Raw genomic sequence first — 21,014 nt, 5'->3', positions numbered from 1 at the left:
TTTGAATGCAAGAAAGAACGAAAAAAAAAAACCCTCCAAACTCATAACAGGAGAAAAACCTGTGAAGCTAGTTAGCATGCTAGACTTTCTTTAGTGTGTAATGTATACGCAAACTCAAGAGACAGTACTGATAATCTTTTTTTTTTCCTTAAAATGAATTTTTAGAGATATCGAGTAACATTTCACCAGTAGACATTAAGGTTTTTCAAGGATTTTAAGTCTTAAAAACATAAAAAATCTCTGTCAATAAAAGGGGGATTGGTTAAGCATTGTGCAGTATATCCATATCAAGCTGGAGAAAGGTGTGTGTGTGTGTGTGTCTATTGTCAGAGAGGAGAAACGAGATTTGAAGGGTACCTAAATGTCGAGACAGATTTCCCCAGGGCACAGGGATGCTGTTTGCATATTTCCTCTGTGGCATCTGTTTCCCCCTGCGAGGCCTTCACACCCCGGCAGGCGCAGCTTCCTGGCGTCTGGCTCGGGAAGACACACAACTTTACCACCATAAATATTGACTGAGCCACTCCAGACCGCAGCGCCACATCCACAAAATTATTACACTGCAACGGCTGTCATCTGCACTGATGGATGAGTGTATCAGTGTGAGGAGAGTTGGGCATATTGAGTCATATCACGTAATGCAAAAGTGAAAAAACACCTGAAGTGACCTGGAAGAATAGGCCTATCATTTAAAAGCACAAATCACCAATAAAAACCAATGAATGTAATTTCTGCTGTGTGTAGCTGCCAGCTGCTTCAGGATTTTAATAATTCAAAATCTGACTTGTGACTTAATATTAAAATGGAATTATAGCCCTCCAAAAACAGTCTAAAAAGACAATTAATCTAATCCCAGTTTATCATCAGAGGAGCTGGAGAACCTCCCACGCTGATGGAGCGCATCACCTCGCAGCGTCCTGTAGGGGGCGCTGTCGTAGCGGCTAATTAACCCCGGATGCAGCCTGCGCTTTTCGTCAGCAGCCTAATTCACTTTTGCAGGAGCCATTACAGAGTCCAAAATCCAGTTTGTTTTAATTTGATTCGGTGAGGTAGACCCAATGAAACAATATCATCTGTCAGAATAAAGGACATGAATCACCGTTTGTGTGTGTGTGTGTGTGTGTGTGTGTGTGTGTGTGTGTGTGTGTGTGTGTGTGTGTGTCCCGCCTCTGTCTCCAAAAGACAAGAGACACAAGCTGCTGCTCAGTGGACTGCAGGCCCATCTGAACTCAGCTGAGCCATTACAAAAAACATATATTAATCACAATACACTGTACTGACGCCTTACCATGGAAATAATACAGACTGATGATTCACGAGTGGATTAAAATAGGAAACAAAGAATAAAAATGAAAAAGAACACAAAGGAAATTATAAAAGGAAACATAAGAAGCAAATCGACTTTGTAGGTTATTCAAAAGATGGTGAACTTTAAAGGAGAAGAATATCAGCCTTGACATATATGATCAAGACTAGAAGATGAAGATGATTTTCTGGGAATATTAATTATTTTGCTCGTTCATGATTATTTGTCTTATCATAATCACCGACTTTTCTACGATTTATCAGCCTTTTTTATGTCCTTCCACTCTTTTGTTGGCCTGTTTTTCTGCTGCTCACTTCCACTCTGCCTTTGTTTACCTGCTCCGCTCTGACCACGTGCTTACAACGCGCACACGCATGCGCGCCATGAGATAATGGAAGTGGCACGTGTCTGCCTCGGCGGCGCGCATGGCCGAAAACAACCCTTGGAGACGCGAACGCGCAGTCCCAGTAGCTGGAATCGAAGGGGCTGCGCTGATTGGCTGCTGACATGTAGGCCCGCCCACCGCCGCGACGGATTGGCCGCAGGCAGATTACGCCTCTTCCTATTGGTCGCTATTTGTAGAGAGGACGGCTGTGTAGCTAAGGTGCTGCTGCTGCCTTCAGGTGCCTCACGTAAACTCAGACTTATTAGTGTCAAAGTTGGAAAACATGACTTGCGCGTCCAATTCCACTTGGTTATAACTAATTTTTAAAAATCACAAGGTTCCAAAAAGATTTATTGGTGGGGTTTTTTTGCATTTTAATCGCTTAACTTTAGCAACCAATCGACAGAAAGCGAATTTGTGAGGAAATGACATAAAGAAAGGGAGGAAACGTGTGTAAATCAGTTTAAAACATGTATCACGCAAAAGTTATGACATATTCATGGCAAGAAAACGGCCAAACAAATGGTAAACATGGAAATCTACCACAATGGCAATTAACATATAAAGAAAACCAGCAGCCATACAAAAAAAACATCACTTTTACTATCAAGTTTTTGACACGGCGTCAGGTTTCTCAAGACATTTCCCCCCAAAACGTCACACCGTGGTTTACAAGGACATCATCGAAATTCAATCAAGAAATCAAGACACATTTTCCACTGTGTTGGATCATTGGTGCGCGCTGTAGTGCTCGGAACTCCGACATTTCCGACAGTGCGTGAAGGCGGCACAGGCGGCTATAAAGAAAGGATGCTTTATTTCACTTTGTAGAAGTTAGACCGTATCCAGCTGACACGCGTCACCACGGAGGGGAGTCCGGACAGGAGCAACAGAGCGCTGTAGCTACACCTCAAAATAAAAAATAATTGTCGCTAAGTGATTTTTTTTCTTGCATTATTCAAAACAGCAGCGCGCATCACCCGAGCTAATTAGGATTTCACTATAAATAAGGCCAGAGACGGGAGCGCGGCGGCTTATTCGCTGCTGTGGGACGGAGAGGATTCATATGCATCGAGTTGGTAAACAGGTTCAAGTGTTGATTTGAGTGTGTTCTCGCTGCACCATGCACCCTCTCTAACACACTCCTCACCGATGGGACTGAGGCCAGCCGCTTGGACGGTGCGGACACATCAGCAGCAGCTCATGCATCACATTTTATGATCCCCGCGCTTGTGGCATAGATGCGGTCCGGCTGAAGAGCAGGCAGGCAGGCTGTCTTTACCAGAGACTTGATGGGACTCGAGTCGACCCGGGCAGGCTCCGCCGAGTGAAGTGGCCTCCTTATGGGACGGTGACGGTGTTTATTCCCAGTGACGGACCAGGCAGGCGGGCGGCTCTCAGCCCTGCTGTCTTCACCTTCTCCAAGGGGGGAAACGGCAAAGTGTTTCGGGGTGAGCACACGGCCGATCATGACTTGCTCTTAAATGTGATGTGTTACAAAACAAAAAATCACCATCATATTCCTGAAATCTCCCTTATAATATTCCTACAAGAAGTGTGTTTAGATGCTCAGCGGTGACTTTAGTGGCCTCGTTGTACTTTTTTGCTGTGTTTTTTATTTATCACACTAGAATGTTGCTATAATTTGCCGTGCTCTGCGCATTGAAGCCTGCTTAAATTTATTATAGGATTACTATGGCGTGAGGGACACTTTCCATGTAATTTGAGCTCTCATTACGGGTTGTGTTCAAGAGCAAAACACTAACATCCGTGCCTTTTCCCCCTCTTTTCTCAGTGCTTAATTCCCGCATCCCTGTTATGTTATTCCCTGTTATTACCAGCATGCTTTTATCTGGCATATCTCGGTCAGTATAGGGGCTTAGCGCCACGTGAACTGGTGACAAACAGCATGAAAGGCGCTGCATCTCTTTCATAATCCTCACATGCAGAGTACCTGCAGGAGACAGGGCTCCGTGCACGGCGCTACATGCTAAACACAGACATCCATCCACCAGCGCAGCTCCGTGCACGCTGCTTCGTGCACGCTGCAAGCAAACATTTGTGTGGTGCCCCCTCCCCTCCAGCAGACTGTGGAGTGTTGCAACACGGCTGCTCTTCATGCTGCGTTGTCAACACTGAGTGTGCGTGTGCGTGTGTGTGTGTGTTTTTTCTCAAAGGCAAAAAGCGAACATGAATTGGAGTGTGTAGGTCGGGATGCTCGTCCCCGACATCAGGACAACAGGGGTAGGACAAGGATAGCCTGTTATTGTCTGGGATAAGGTGTGTATTCGTGTGTGCGCGCGTGTGTGTACGTGTGTGTGTGTGTTTGTTTCATTTCAGGCCCTTTTCCCTTTTTCCCTCCCTTCCTCTGTTCAGCATCACCATTTGCTCCTGCTGTCCTGAATGTCATGAATTGATGATGCATTGATGGAACAGAAACAGTGGAAGAGGGCAGGCTTCTCATATTTTTGTTTGTTTTCAATTCGCGGGGTGATCAGGAGGAACAGCCTTAAATAAATCACATGGCAGGGCATCAAGGAAAAACGTCAAAGGCGTGTATTGATCTGTTTCCACGCTATTGAATTAATGAGGGCAGGCGTGTTGGCGCAAAGCCGCCGAGTTGTGCGGCTGTTTATCAAGACGACCCTCAGAAAAAAAAAAATCACTGTAATATCGATATGATTGATATGATCCTGTGATCATCTGTGGCGCTCCGTGGTGAGTTTATGTTGACCTAAGGCTGCTGTGTGTTTATATTATAAGGGTGTGTTGTTTTGCTGTGTATGGCATCCATATATAGGCTATGTATTAATATGACTCTTTTTTCTGTAAGGGGATTATTTCACAAGCCGTTTATGTCAGTGTATATTTATGTTAGAAATTATTTGTGCTATCATCATCATCATCATCATCATCATCATCATCATCAGTATTGAGTGAAAATGAGAAAAGGCACAGAAATCCGATGGGAGCCTGGCGCCGAGCCGAGCCTCACACCGCCCACCTGTTGGCCCCGCCGTGAGAGCCAGGCTCAACAATCAAACTGAACATTTTTAACATCATACAAAGGAATCATATTCCCTGCTCCTGTATTTATTTACACATCCGGGTGTCTGCGCTTCCCCTCCTCCCCTTTATGGCGTATGATGCCGCGTTCATGTCGTATGGGAAATAATCCGCCGCACGACTTTTTTTTCTGCTTAAAGCAACAAGCTGGAGGCTCTCGACCTGTTTATGTGATGTGTCGTGGTTGTTTATGATATTTCACGTCAGCTTTTTCACGCTCAGTCGATAGCTGGGCGCTTAGTGTGTGATATATCTGAGGTTTGTTTTTACCACAGCGTGCTAAACACTGAGATGTCAGCCACAAGAGAGGAATCCGTCAGGGTCTTTGTTAGTCTGGGGATTCAAAGTCAACAGCCTCGATTATTTTCTCCACTCGGCAGCAAGATTTCTTTGTTGCTCACCCTTAAAAGAGGTTTACTGTCAAACCGGGACTTTTCAACCAGTGTTTGCCATCTGAAAGTTGAAATAACACCACTAATAATAACCTTTATTTATAGAGCCCTTTCAAAACAGAGTGAGTGTCTAAAAGACGCATAATCAATAATCAATAATAATGACGTAAACATTCAGACCATTCAATTATTCAAATCTTATTACCTGAACACTGAGGTGAATGACACTTTCGAACAAAGAAAATAAATGAAAATAAAAAAAAAATAAACATATAAAGCTACACAAAATATAAATAATTACGTCATCCTTGTTTACAGAGCCCTCGTGGAAGAGTAACTAAGTAGGATTCACCAATGAACAATGCACTTTATTATTTTTATTTTATTTTTTAATGATAGATCAGTGGCTTTAATATAAATTAAAATGTTGAATAAAATATTTTTAAAAAAAATACCAATGAGTGAAGAGGGGAAAATACTGAGGTCAATCACAGTATGTAATTAAAAAAAAAAAAAAAAAAAAAATGTGGAAAAAAAAATGGTTGGGTTCAGGTTGCATTCAGCTCGAAAACAGCTCTTTTGGTCTTTCCTACTGGAGCCTGAACGCAGCAGCCGGAGCCACACACACCAATTGGGAACCGCGGGTGTCAGTCACGCCGCTCGTTTCCTCCCCTGGTGACGTTTCCATATCAAAGTAAGCAGGCCAGTCCATTACGCACACAAAAGAAACAACAAAGCCCGTGGAGGAGAGCAAAATGCGAGCCGTCAACACGTAAAGACACAAACTTCTCATCTGGCAGCGTCACGCATGGACCACGGCGTGGCACGGGAGCCCGAAACGCACCAAACATCCCGTGTTTAACTCCAAAACCTCCTCCTCCTCCTCCTCCTCCTCCTGCTCCTCTTGCTCCTGCTGCTGCTGCTCCTCCACACCACCAAGCTGCGTTTCGCTCCGATCTGATCCAGGTGGTGAGTACCCAGATCCGGGTTCATGTCTGGCTCAGGGAGCGGGGCGCGGAGACAGCGGCAGGTGGGAGAAAGCGACGCGGAAAAGTGCGACTGTGCGGCGCGTCGTGTCCGCTTGGCTCTTTGTTTTGGGGATAAACACATTTTGAAGTGCGGGAGGAGGTGAGGGAGGAGGAGGAGGAGGAGGAGGAGGTGGTGGTGGTGGTGGTGGAGGAGGATGGGGGGGGGGGGTGTGGTGTTGCAAAGCCAAATGTTAGATTTTAGATTTTTTTTTTTTTTTTTTTTTTTTTTTAAGTGGAAGTTGTCCCAGCTGATTTGGGATTTACCCCCCCTCCAGGAAAGTGCTGCTGTTCAAAATCAAGTTTTTTTTTTGTTTGTGTGTCTTTACGCACTGCTAGTCTTCTTTTGTCCGGCCACTCTTCTTCCTGTTAGTGGTTACCAAGACGCACAATGTGCTGCTGCCTCTCTTTGTTTTCACTTCTCCGCTCTCTAATATCAGCTGCTCCTGGCCTCGCTCGCTTTACCTGCCACAAAGAAAGAAAGAAAAAAAAATCAGTCGCTCCTCTTTTGTTTTAGTTGATCTCCCTTTTTTAGTGCCTGACAACCACGCAGACGAATACAAACAAAACAAACAAACAAACAAACAAGAAATAATTCAACAATGTGAGTCGACGCCAAGTGATACAGCCTGCTTTCACAATAAAGGAACTGCTGTTTCTAGAATGTGTTTTAGAAATAAAAGCACCTAAGTGACAGACACGGCTGCTGTGGTAAACAATAACACATTAACAACAACAGTAAAAGAGCCTATAGAGATGACAAAGAAAATGCCATGTGCTGGGAAGTCGGATGTCTTGGCTTCATGAGGGACCAAAACAAACAAACAAACAAACAAACACATAAATAAAGATGGTGCCTGTTTGTCATTGGTGTGTTTATGGAGAAGGAGGAATGAAAGTGTGCGTCACGTCATCCTGTCACTTTTCTGGTTGCTTCTCTTGCTGCTGCTGCTGGTGGGGGGGTATAACAACACGCTATTGTGTGTGTGTGTGTGTGTGTGTGTCCCCAATGTGTGTGGGATTCACAGCACAAAAGCAAAATGTAGTCATTGCACATATTGATGACCAAGTGTGAAGAAAAAAAAAAAGTGGGTTTGTGTGTTAGTGTGAATGCATGCATGTGTGTGTGTGTGTGTGTGTGTGTGTGTGTGTGTGTTTACTTTTCCTCGTGCACGTGCCTGTGCTCAAGCCAACACACTAAACTGTGTTAATAGTGCAGAAATGTATGAATGTGAACATGATTTGTTTTTATTTTTTTATTTTCTGGTTTGCAGGGCAGTGGGTTTCCAGTTAGGTAACTTTTGGCTTCTGTTTTCACATTTGCACATTCCCAGACGTGTGTGTGTGTGTGTGTGTTGCAGACCAGCGGCGCTCCACGTCACCGCTGCTTCCTGTTGAGTTGCGGAAGCTCCTTTGTTTTCTCGTCTGGCTGCTGGCTGCTCTCGACGTGTTGCTCTTCCTGTTGCGGCGCATTGCTCTCAATTGGAAACTTCTAGCCTCGCCGTAGCTTATTTCACTTTTTTTTTCTGTTGTTTTTTTTTCCTTCTCAGGGGTGCAGTGCCCATTGTTCGGTAGAAGGTACAGGCTTTGCTATGGATTGTTCAAATTCAATGCAGACGGTAAACAGTCGAGTCAGTGCGCTGCGGCGGACAAAGAAACTCCATCACCATGTGCTTTTGTTTTTGATTACAATGTTTTTTTGTTTTTTTTTTTAAGGAGAGCAAAGCGCTTTACCATCTGTTCAGCACCTTTGCAGAAATAAGAATCGAGGCCTGGCAGGCTGCAAAAGAGTCGTGTTAATAAATTTCAAACGCTCATTCAACAGATGCATTGAAGTAGATTGGAACATGTTGACTACAAAGAAGTGTAATTCACTGTGCGCCTCAAATCTTCACAATGGGGCCGCACGTGGCTCATGAATAAACCAATAAAGTCCAAACTGAAGTGATTATCTGCCGCACTGTCATATAAATAAATGTTTTGTCTGGATACTCCCTGTTGCAGCTTGATCTAAAGCGGCGACACAAGGTGCATCCTGCAGGGCCGCTCATAAGGTTTTCTGGGGCCCCAGCTGCTGGGGGGGCCCCTGGAGGTTGACCTTTTCTTTTTAATCTACTAGGAGAAGGGAAAATATGGAAGCACTGCCTGCGTTTCTTTCCTTCTCCAGTGCCCGGGCTTTGGCATTCAGAGCGCCAGGTTGAAATAACATGGAAAACCACGTTCCCCTGGTACTCCACGACCTCCAGGCCAGACACCCAGTCCAAACTCGAACCCTAAGCCTCCATTTTCTGTGGTAGCTTAGGGTCCAGCTCTTATGTTGCTTGTATGTTGTGTTACAGTCGTAATCAGCTGCTGGAATCCCCTGCTGCACGGGACGTGATGCGTTTGGCTGTCATGTGATTCCAGTCAGCACCAAAGGGGTCGCCAAAATCCAAACTAAAACAAAAAGGCTCTGCTGGATTGCCACAATAAAATAACGTGCGGTAGTGGCTTAACATTGTCTGACAAAGCATTACCACCTTTACAGACTGGATGGTTGATGTTTTAGTAAGATTAAATGATGAACTGAGCTCGAACAAAACTAAGAAATTCAGTAGCGGGCGTGTGGACTCTGACTGAAACTGAATCTAATCCAGTTCATCAGCTGATTGGTTAAATTGTCCTTTTACTGCCTGATTCGTTCAGATTCTAGTTACTGTGGTCAGTCTAGATTGGAGTTACTGTCAAGTCTCCTTAGCTAAAAGTTGTGTTTAATTTAGTCTACACATTATTTTTAAAGGGTAATTCCCACATTTTCCATAGGTTTTCTTGTTTTCTACGTGGTGTCAGTTGAAACATTTTTTAACATCCACTGTTTCAAGATATTTTTAAAGCAGTCTCGCTAAATCTCACGCTCATTCACTGCCATTTGTTTCCAAAAAGAACAGAAAGTAACTTCAAACACTCGCAATATAATTTGGGCTTTCAAGGTGTCGCATTAATGCCATAACAATATTCAGGAGCTCTGCAGGAGCCAAGATGAGGCAGAGGGAGGAGTCTCACTGCTGCTTGCTGCTTCTCTTATTTCTGTGGTTTCCTCTTGAAAAGTTTCAGCTATTGGCTGACGGTCTCCATGGTGACGTAGGCCCCGCCTCCTGTGAGTCACAACCCATTCAAGCCAACTAACAAACCCAAGGAAGATGCACTCCCTCCACTACAGCCTGTCATAGGGAAAATAACGCTTTACTTTACACAGGTACAACCTAAATTTGATGTACTGCTTTACCTCATAATATGCAGATAAGCGTGGATTTCAAAATATTTCATTTGTGGAAACAGGATCAGGGAGGAACAGGACATGTCTCAGCAAGATCAAAGTTGCAGGGAAACAATCCACAGTGACGCAAAAACAGGAAGGGAATGCAGTTAATGAGCAAAAAGTGCGATCACGCTGCAGCCGTCCTTCAGCTGCCTATATGTAATTTGTGTACCTGTTGTGCTCGGAGCGGCACAGAAGATTGGCTGCGGAGTCGGCTGCCGGTTGAAACGGCGAGCTCCTGTTGCTAGCCTCTCACTGATAACAAGCAGTCCAAACTGGGTATGTCAAAATAACTCCAAAAAGCCATTTGTAGGCTCTGCGGGGGAGTGGAGAGTAAACGGAGAAGTTGCAAAAAGCCTCCCTAATCAAAAAAGTGCAGTGCACACCACCATCTGTTTCACTTTCTCAATTGGGGCGTTTATGTTGAGGTGAAAGGCACGAGCCGGAGCGCCAGACTCTCCCTCATCATTTGTTGGAAACATTTAAAAATGATATGCCCACCAACTGTCTGCAATCTTTCAGTCTTTAGTCGTTTATTTGAACAGACTTCTCCCGGCCACAAAACTCTAGATCCCTCCGCCAGTGCTGTGGCAGAGAAAAGTAGTTCCGTGCTGTCCGGTGGAGGCTACAAACGGTTGTTTTGGCTTTAGTTGCTCTTTGGACGGCTTTTAGCAGCACCGTCACCTCACCAAGCAGAGGCCAGGATGTTGGAATCATAGCAGGTGATTGGATCAGGCCGTCTGTCAATCATCAGCTAACTGTCCAATCAAATGCACCCAATACGGCGCAGTTTAAGTCCTTATGAAATGACCTCATGTGATTTCGACTTCCTGAAAACACAGGATCCTAAACAGTGACATCATCCTGCACTCGTGGGTGTAAATTAAAATCTCAACCAATAAAAACTTCACAAATCTTCTCTCATCCACCTCATCCCTTCAAAATAAAAGTGTGTTTCTCTCCCAAACTGAGATCCTGTTGGTTTGCACTTGTGAGTGATCCTTCCCTACTTCCTGTCTCAACAGGAAATACATCGAATCAAGAAAGTAAGAGCCCCTTTAACAGGGTCTTTAAACCAACTTTTGCAGCAAAAGTGAGAGAAATATTGGTGAGCATTTGGCTGCTGTTTTTGTAAGGAAAATCTCACCTTAGCGGCGCCTTTCGTCCCTCAAATGGACTCTGATTGGTCCGACTGTTTGTGGCTTCCAGGTGAGAGAAGCCAGAAGGTTCACAGGTCAAAGCTAATGTGACCTCGCGGCATCAGCTGATTTTGCCAAGTGAAGAGTCGAGCAACAGGAGTTTGCTGTTTTACCTGAAAACTGAGTTAAGTCGTTAAGTCGTCATGTAGGGAACCATCGCAAAAGCAAAGTGTAGCGCTGCGTGTCATTCGTTAATGAAAACACAACAAAACAAAGTAACAAACACCATGTGTGAAAAATCATTTTTATTAACTGAAATGAAAACATAAAATCAAAGTCTTGGAGAAAAAAAATACTGAAACTGAATTGTGTGTTTATAAAACTAAAATAAATAAGATTAGAGAGGAAAAAGTATTTAGTTTCTCCCTCTGTCAGTTTATCTGGTTGTGTATCTGTCCTCAGTGAATTTTTTAAAACTGTAACAACTATGATGTTTTGTTTTAGTTTTTATAACGTTAATAGTTTATCTGACATTTTTTTGAAACTCATCCATGACGATCACCCCATATTTTCCAGTGTGATCACCGCCTAAAAAAAACAGCATTTCTTAATCTCACACTTTGGCGTCCCCAAGTGATAGATAAACGTTTAAATTCTTTAAAGTTTAAAGGACTGTCAGCCACACATCACGTGACTGGATGTCAGTGAACTGCTCACTGCGACATTTCTTGGGTCTGTGTCTGTTCAGAGTGAAAACACCAAAAAAAGGCGCCGCGTTGACCCGCTTTCCGCTGTTTAGCAGAAACTTCACAGTTTGCCCTGAAGTTTCAGTTCATCACTTCCTCTGTGCCAGGAAGATTCCCGCCAGCGGCCACAGCCAACGCCAGAAATTAATTTGAGCACAAAATGGGCATAATTAAGGCCAATTTTCGGTTGCAGACACAATCTGTGATTCAGACTGATAAGACGGGTGTAGTTCCCACAAAAAGAAAAGAAAAAAAACTAACAAACAAAAAAAAAAAAAATCGAGGCTGGCACAGATGTGTGTTTGTGGAGTGCAGGTGGCTCAGCGTGTCAGACCACGATCTGATTCAGAGACGACGACTAGTGGCGCTGAGATTCACGTGGATGTCAGCGAGCAGGTCGGAACCGGTCACAAGCGAGACTCTGTCCCTCGCCGGGGGATCCGGGACCAGCTGGTGGAGAGGCGCAGGCATTCCTGCGAGGCGCTGCCGCAGATTCAGCTTCAGATTTAAATCACATTTTGAATCGAGTTAACTCGGTCACTGGAGCGCCTCAGAAAGAGAGCGATGTGTTGGTGCAGCCGGCAGCCGGCGTTTAGGTCTTCCCTGCTTTATTTGACACGACGCCCGGCTGAATCCGGCCTTGCGGACGGCTGTCGTGAGCGGCGGGCAGAGGCAAACGAAGAAAGTTGATTTGCAGTCGCCTTTCTTCACGTCTCCAGTCTGAAAAGAGTTCTGTAAAGTTTATATGATGGATTTCAGAAGGGCGGGGTGTGTCTTCATTCTCCCTGCATGTTTGTCAGTGTTGTCGTTCTGCTGTGATCCGTTCATCTCAGTCCCTTCAAAGGTCACACACTCTTCCTGCATTGTGTAGCAGGCTATTCTTGTTTGCATTGCACATGAAGAGTGTGTGTGTGTGTGTCTGTGTGTATGTGTGTGTTTGTGAAGCTGCCTCTCCTTAAAAGCCTGGCAAATTCATCTCAAGTCCGAAGTATAACATTCAGTATAACAGGTGAGAGCAGGATTACATAAGAATGACAACATTATAAACAGAGACACGTCTTCATATTAAAACGTCTGTAAAAAAAAAAAAAAAAAAAAAAAAAAACTGTCAAGACACACAAACACTGCACTATCTTGTGAATAATGACCTGATTTTCTTGGATTTTTTTTTTTTTTTTTTTGTCTGACCAAACGCAAATGAGCAAAAACAAACACACACACACACACACACACAGCCTTTTATGCCAGGAAGCGCCGCCTGCAGCAACAGGACAACACAAACCTGAAAAATGACTCGATCCTCTCAAAGCGACACCGAGGAGGAACGTATCTTGAGAAATTTGTTTTTGCTCGAGTGAAAGACGCCGTGCGGCTTCAAACAGGCGAGGGTGTGTCGGGGTGGTCGCGGCGTCGGGTTACATCACCGCGCCGCCGTCGTGGAAGTCAACAACATGCGATTGTAATCATATAATAGATGATTGTAATCAAATGATTGCCCCAGCAAATGAGCCTGTGTTTATATTGGAAATGCAATCAAGTTCATGACTGCTATAAATAGGAAGTATGGGACTTGTCTCTCACCATCTCTGTCCCCCTCTGCTCCCCGCAGGTTTGATTTTCTCCTGTGGTGTCTGTGTGGAGCGTGCCACACACCCACTCCACAACAACGACGGCTTTTGCTTGCATCTTCCAGTGTTTCTTCTGTCAGCAAGTCCAGCAGAGCTGCAACTCTTCCAGTGCCAGCCCTGACACCAGCGAGGAGCCCTGCCCCATTGACATGGTGAAGATGACCAAGTCAAAGACCTTCCAGGCTTACCTGCCTACCTGCCACCGCACCTACAGCTGCATCCACTGCCGGGCACATCTGGCCAATCACGATGAGCTCATCTCAAAGGTACGGCGAGAACAGAACACACAGCTGGTCGGCGCGTGGTCAGTCAGCTGGAGAGAAAAAAATCATAAAGTTGGCGAGATTTGTTTGTAGACTTGTGTTACTGTTGCTCTGTCGCTGTGTTGTCTTTACCTTTTGTGCTGGGCTTCAGAGCAGGAGAGAGCTTGACCTCACTTTGCCCTCCTTTTCATTCCCTTCATTTCGCTTTTCCATCCAGACGATCACGACATTCCCCCGCTGAGACGTTTTCAAACAAACCCTCCAAAGTGGATGAAGTTTAATGCTCTGGTGTTGTTGTGTGGACGGGGAGACGAAGACAATCAATAATGTGCCCATGTGACTGTCACGTGACCACTCTCACAACGTGTGACATGCACTCACTAGTCATCTCCACCGGGCAGCAGCCTCGAGGAGATCATGTGTTTGGTGTGTACGAGGAAGTGACAGACCTTTGTAGTAATTGTTAATTTTGTTATTTTAATTGGTTCTCTCCCTTCTCCAGATGGCTCGTATGCCATGTGTGTGATAAAGTGAAACACACACAGAGAAAATCTAAACTGAAGGCTTTGGGTGTTTTATGGTATATCTTCTATGCTGTTTTATTTAAGTCGTACACTCATTTAATTTGTAATTTGAAAAGGTTATAAGCTTACACTGCAAAAACTCAAAATCTTACCAAGAATATTTGTCTTATTTCAAGTCGAAATGTCTTATTTCTAGTCAAAATATCTCATTAACCCTCGTAAAGCCTTAAGGGGTCAAAATGACCCGAGCATCCGCGAGTCCGCGCCCATGCCCCCGGACCCCCCGGCCTCGGCCCCGAATGCACCGCAGGACCCCGGAAAAAAGACTCGAGGATGCTCGGGTCATTTTGACCCTCGAGGCTTTACGAGGGTTAAACTTAAAATAAGACATGATCACCTCAGAAGTAACTCGTTTTTAGACAATTTTGTGTTTCATTGGCAAAATTTGCCAGTGGAAAAAAACGAAAATTAGCTTGAAACAAGTGAAAACCGTCTAAAAACAAGCTATTTCTTAGGTGATCATATCTTATTTTAAGTGTAATGAGATATTTTGACTAGAAATAAGACATTTTGACTTGAAATAAGACAAATATTCTTGGTAAGATTTTGAGTTTTTGCGTTGTATAGTCTAGAGAAGGGGAGACATACGCCTGGACTCCTCTAGTTGTTGTTAAAAAACAGTTCAGCTTCACCGTGTGTCCGTACAAAGACGTCTGGCCTGCTTAGTCTATTGTGTTTTTCGATTTTGACGTCCTGCAGTCAGCCACACGGCCGTCCGGGCTCCGGCAGGTCAACACAGCCGTCACGCAGGCCGATTTTTTCGGCGTGGACCGAAAAAGTCAAGAGAGCCCGTTTCTCACCTGAGCCCGGGCCGAGCCGGCTCGCCTACAGCAAACTGAACCGTGCTCCGCTTTGTCGGCCAGCTAATGAATCATTTATAAAGCAAACAACGTGTGTTCATGTGGCCCCGGACCCCTCTGCTGTTTCACCGGGCCGTGTTTGCCAGGCTGAAAATCATGTTTGTAACGAGACACCCGCGGTTAGCCGAGCCGATGCTAAGCTAGCCGGCTGACACACTAACGAGATGACATGACGGACGCAGTAAATCCTCGAGCGGCTGCCACACAAACACCAGCTGCAACTCTCCCAGGAAACAGAATCAACTTAATCAGGAGGCTGAGGCAAACGACAAACGCCTGAACTCGTTTAAACTTTGTTCAGACAAACCGCTTTTCATGTCTGCTAGTTTGCCTCACGGAGATCAACACTTCTTTTTATTTATCATTGAATAGAGAATCTATTTTTTGTAATTTCAGTATAAAAGTGAGTGAGTTAGTTCAGTTGATATGAGACTAAAACAAGAAATTCGATCAGGTCAGAGAGTTAGATTCAAAATTCAAATACTGTTTCTTTTAACCGTTTCTCATCACAATATCTCTTAACCCTATAAAGCCTGAACTATGAAAGAATTGGCAGAAAATTTTTTGAAATTGAACCCTTTATTTAGTCCTATAACAAAATATATATAAAAAAAGAAAAATCAAAAAATATGTTATTACACAATCTTTCTGGTGTATGATATATGACATGTACTTGAAGTGCCAATGGTATGGTCCAGGGTGAACAGGGGAAGTGTTCAAAGGTATACAACAGTATTTTGGTCAAGTATTGATTAAACTGAAAACGAAAAACAGAATTGAAAATGTGTATCATATATGATACAAATGGCTTTATAGGGTTAATTCAAGTCGCATAAGTCTTATTTAGGTGTTCATTTTCCAAGCAGAATAATTCTCTAATCTGACATAATGATCCTCATTAATCTGTAAAGCAAGACCACAGCACTGCAAGTTGATGAAAAATGAAATTATGCACATCCGCCCACACACCGCTGTATATATTCTATTAATTTGCACCAGATCACACCGCTTAAACTGCCATTATATTTGGTCTGAGTGTGTGTTTATGTGTGTGTGTGTGTGTGTGTGTGTGTGTGTGTGTACGCTCAATTGAAGCAGTTTAAGCCGTTCTCATGTTCTAGACACACAGAACGACAAAACAAGCCAGCGGTCATTAATTATTAAACACAACCACTTTAGTGCAGCTGACATTTTATTTTCAACCATTAAAGACTCAGAGACGAACGAACGCCCACCGAGATTAAACGGCCCCCATGTTTCCGATTTCCAGGCAAATAAAGCTGCCGATTCATTTTCAGTTTTTTTTTTTTTTTTTTTATTCTTCATGAAAATACAGTGTAGTAAAGCCGTAGTTACCTCTGTAAGGGAAGTGGAGTCTGGCATTTGGCTACAGACACAAGTCAGCATGTCTTGAAATTATGCAAATCAGCCTGTGTGACTCAATTTAGCAGAGAAAACAACAGGAAATATTCCCCCCACATCCCTTCGGTTTATTAATAAAAATTCTCTTGAGAAAGTGGCTGCTCAATCGGTGCTGTACATTCAGTCCAGGCTCTGCCAGCGACTCAGAGAAGTTGGCAAAAAAAAAACGTCTGCAGTTTGCCACAAGTGACTCAGGGAAGCCGGAAGTTTTTAGTTTTCTCACGAAGTTGGACACCAAAACTCCAGTTCAGCTCAACTGGGAATCAGGAGAAAACAGAAAAAAAAGCCCGTTTGGAGGAAGGAGTTGGCGATCTTGAGCCATTTCACCATCTTTGGACTTTGAGGTGGAATCATAAAACTGAGGGATATGATGACGAATTAATTGGTTGGGGCCTGGCGATATGAAATCAAATATCATGATTAGGGCCGTGCCAATAAATAACAGTATGAATTTGAGGTTAAGATGAAGGATTAACAAGAATTCAAATGGTGAAATTAGATAATAGGCAAGATGTAGGCTTGAATATCGTTATCACAAATCACCTTGAAAAATTGTGATATTATTTTAAGTGCTTTCAAATGCAAAATTTTTGATCAACATTGATTAGTAATTATTAGTAATATTATGACCAAGCAGCTGGAGACAAGCACAGAAACCACATCCCTTTACTGTAACACAGCCTCTAAAACCAGGAAAAGACAGCATTTACGCCACAACATCACAATATCTAAAATCCTAGTCAATAACGAGTCTCAAATCACGATATCGATATAATACCGATATATTGCCCAGCCTTATTATTAATCAATATGTGCCCACCGCGGCCACGTGCGACTGAATATTTGGACTCTCGCCTGTCATTTGATTTGGTCTTTTAATATTATCAGGTATATTGTCGTGGCAGAAGACGGCGTCTCTAATGTTTGTGTGTCTGTCTGCTTCTGCGCCCCATGATTTTATTTTATTTTAGTTCATTTTATTTTATTTTATTTTATTCCTGCCGATAAATTCCCAGAGGCGTCCATGAAAGCTGCTGCTGCTGCTGTCGGTGACGTTTTTCTGAAATTCGCAGAGGAGCTGGTCAGTCTCTCCAGCATTACTCCAGATGTTTTTTTTAATTTATTTTAATTTTATTGCTCCTTTTTAGGCAGGAGAAGTCACAACCTCAAAGCCCTGTCCCGGCTCACTGAGTACACTTGGTTACCAGAGAAAGAGGAAGAGGTTTTTTTTTTTTTCTTTTTTCAATGCAACGGATAAAAATGAAGACATTCAGGCTCAAGATCTGCCTCAGCGGCTCGGCTTTTTCTATTAACTGGGTGAACTCCGCTGCACTGAGCCGCTTTGCATCCATTTTATATTTGGTCCTGGAGGCAGAGGGTATCGCGCAGCATCTTCTCCCTGTCATCTGCGTATTGAATATATTGAATTCCTCAAAGAGGTCACTGACACAATTAGTGCCAGTATTTTATCAGCTGTCAGCACTTATTTGGCCACCGGCGCATCACCGTTTTAATTTTAAGCGTGCAATGGGACAGCCGCTCTTTAAATAGCCTATTCTTGACCCCTTGGCTCGCAGGAGCTATAAAACACTCTTTTAAACTTTATTTTCTCCCATAATTTGAAGAGAACATTGTCTTAAGAGCAGCCCACTGCAGCGGGACGAACTTCCTTTGTCGCCGTTTTGACGGGTGGTGCTCAGGCTGCTCCTCGCGCGCTGGACGTCACGCTTTACATCAGGAGAGGGATCATCATCTCCTGCGCCGGCTGCTTGAAATATTCATGTTGGAGAGGAGTGGATGTTAAGTAAGAGAAGTTACGTAACCTCCACAGAAACCAGGCGTACCCGTTTGTTGTCAAAGAAGGCCGTCCCTCTGAAAACGTGACCCCGAGTGAAGCCGAATCACTGCTAAAATACAAGTTAGTTTGTTTTTTTTAAGTGGTGCTGCTCTAAATTTAAAGAGCTCAGTTTTTCCTCGAAGTAATGTTCAGTGAAATGACATTTGGAAGCCGCACTAGGCGAGATTTTGATGTTCAAGTGCACCTGTCGTTCTAAAATCACAAGGAAAAACATCCCATTCCCACTAATAACCATAACTGAGATGCTACGGATTCGCCTTATCTGTCCGATCCAAGTCAGACGGTGGGGAATACTCTCAGTGCACAGGAGGCAACAAGTCAAAAAATAAATAAATACATAAATAAATAAAAGCATAGCTTGCAGGTCCTATTTTGACTTCTCATCAAAAAAAAGAACACACACACACAGGAGTGACATGGAGTAAGTTAGACTTGACTTCTAAAGCTACCAAATCATAATCAGCACACATTCATGCAGCTGATAATTGTGACTGACACATCCAGTATCGCCTGTTAATGAGAAGTTAATAACAGGACCAGCGGTGAAATATAAAAATTTCTCCCAAGCAGCAACAAGTGAGCGCTCTGTCCTGCTGGACTCGGAAACAAAACATCTTTGGCTTCTCTGAGCTCTTCGTTAAAAAGCCTCGCCGGCTGGCAAACGGGAGCGTGACGCTACGTTACGTTATGATTTGCAGGTATTCAGGTTCAAATTTTAACCAAACAACTTCTCACCGCCGTCGGGAGCCGCAGCATCCGAAATTTCCCCGTGTAACGTTTGGAGATAAACGCCCCCGCGTGAACTGAATTACATGAGGGCTTGCTGAGCACAGAGCGGGTTTGTATAATGTAAAATGAGCCAAAGTGCCGCTGACTGGAAGCAGTGACCTTTTGTTAAATGGTATCAGAAGGAAGCGACAGCGTGCTCCTTTCTGTGCGGCGCCGTAACCGCACACACACTCAGCCGCTGCACACAGCTAGGCCGATTATTCAAATGGCAAAGATGATCAATCCGCGCTCTCGCCGTCTCCGTGTCAAAATTCATTTGCCTCCAGCGGCTCGGAGGATGGGACCCTCACGGCTTGTTAGCACGGGCAGCAGACCGCCTGCCTGCCTCCAGGTGCACCGAAGGCCTCGCTTTACTCCCTCACCACTGAAAAGTCCACGCGACGGCGACTTGACGGGGATTTACTTGTTGAATACCGCCGCAAATTAAAGTTATTATGTGCCTTTGGCTGAGGAGAGTCTCATTTATCTGATCCTCGTCCAGCCCATCGAGAGCCTGATCCACTGCGCTGATTTATTGTCACATATCACAGATTGGGACAGTGCAAACGCAGCTATTTATGACATATTTCATAATGCAGTTATATTAAAAGCCGGTGAAGATTTTAGTGATCCCTGTGGGGAAACCGGGGCTGTTGCAGCAGCGAATATTAACAGGATGAATCAAAGGGGAAAAAATTGGATTCAGCAAATGGCGGTTAACCGCCAGCTGAAACACGAGCACGCATTAAATTAAATGTATGAATGAAAAGTAGCTGCAAAAGGTTTGGGTTACAGCGTGTGGAAGATGGAAAAAAATAAAGTTTACCCAGAGGAACATTAATACATGACATGCACAGTGTTCTTGTGAGAGGAGCTGGAGTCAAATTTTGGCAACAAAGAGCTTTTACAAAAACACACATGAGGGTTTTGCTGAAACGCCCCCTACAGGTCGGCAGTAGAGTTGCAGGCTCAGCCAAACCGGGAGCCGCTCCGAGACTTTCCACTGGAAAAAAGTTTCTCAGCTCCAAAATGAATGCTGGTTGAGAGCCAATGAGGCTGTGATGTCAGGAGCCGGGAGGCGGGGCTTCACCAGGCGTCTCCTGGCAACCGCCGCCGTGAAAGGCCGGTTGTTTTCCCGAGGCGCTATTTTGAAACACACCTTTTTCCCAGCAGCCACTCTGACAGGAGCTAGCAGGGTAAACACAGGTGTTGCTAATTACATTAAGCGCTGGGAAGGCTTTGGCAAACGGGACAGAGCCTTAACTCATGTCACCTGATGGAAGCGCACAGCATCCAGTTTTCTCCTTAATTCAGGAAACAGGCCCAGATTTTTTTTTTCCCCATTCAATTTTTTCTCAAAATTCAGAGATAATTATTAGTTAATTTACAAAAACAGCAGATTTTTTTTTTTTTTTCATGGACACTTTTCACTCAGAAATGATCTCAGAATGGCAGTTACCTCATTCATTTGGGAAACTGGGTAGAAAACTTTTTCCATGAAAACTGTACTCAAAAGTTTGATTTAATTATGTAGTTAATTTATTTAAAAAAGCAGATTTTTTTTTTCTCATGGAGACTTTTCTCGGAACTCTGACATGATTATGGAATTAATTCAGAAAAATATGGCAGAATTTTTTTCTCCTAATTGAATGCAATATGCTTCCATATAATTCTGTGGGTTTGCTGGTTTGTTGCAGTGCTTTTTGTCTTGTTAAGGATGGCGTTCGTCATCACAGAGCTCTCTCTCAGCTCCCGGGCGGCCCCCGTCCCGAGGAGGAGGGGCGGGAGAGGCCCCGGCACTGCTTTTGATGGGACGGCTGAAACGTTTTTATTTGAAGCGTTCCACGTTTATGTCCGCCCTTACTGTATGAATGAGGTTTTACTGGAAGGTTCCCAACGCAGCCGGGGCGTCCGGGCCTGGATTTATGCGTTCTCTGCGGCTGAGAGCCAAGGTTAATTGTTCTGGACAACTTTCAAGGGTTCGGCAGGAGCGACTCGTCTCCAGCTAGCTGAATGACGGACAGACCTTGATACCTCGGGCATAGATTTTTTTTTTCCTCCCAAATGTCCCGTTTAAGTGCATGAAGGTGAGAAACGTATCCGCTTATAACTGCACATCGAGGTACAGCGAGGACGTTTAGTCATCCAAAGGGAGCTATTAGCAGCGCCGCTGACCTGTTTCACTTCCCTTCAGCTGCCGTCAACAGACATGACTAGACTTTATTTTCAAGTGTAGTAAACATCTGATGGGGAGTTTACATTATTCAGCACAGC

General features: G+C 44.1%; 1 protein-coding gene across 2 annotated transcripts in view; it reads left to right on the top strand.

Annotated features, from left to right (window-relative positions):
• Positions 1 to 2,719: 2,719 nt before the first annotated feature.
• The window catches only part of LOC115365107 (protein yippee-like 1), a 32,906-nt gene continuing 14,611 nt past the window's right edge, over positions 2,720 to 21,014 (top strand). Inside the window, exons 1-2 of one of the 2 annotated variants that reach the window (XM_030059890.1) lie at positions 2,720 to 3,142; positions 12,967 to 13,251. In XM_030059890.1, the coding sequence (XP_029915750.1) occupies positions 13,135 to 13,251 (117 nt within the window). In that variant the 5' untranslated portion in view covers positions 2,720 to 3,142; positions 12,967 to 13,134. Of the gene's footprint in view, positions 3,143 to 5,701; positions 6,119 to 12,966; positions 13,252 to 21,014 lie in introns of those variants that run through there. The other variant, XM_030059889.1, reaches the window with a different exon arrangement.

The sequence above is a fragment of the Myripristis murdjan genome, chromosome 9 (assembly GCF_902150065.1).
Source record: "Myripristis murdjan chromosome 9, fMyrMur1.1, whole genome shotgun sequence".
Taxonomy (NCBI): domain Eukaryota; kingdom Metazoa; phylum Chordata; class Actinopteri; order Holocentriformes; family Holocentridae; genus Myripristis; species Myripristis murdjan.
The sequence above is the reverse complement of the archived record's forward strand: the minus strand, read 5'-3'. Positions and strand labels throughout refer to the sequence as shown.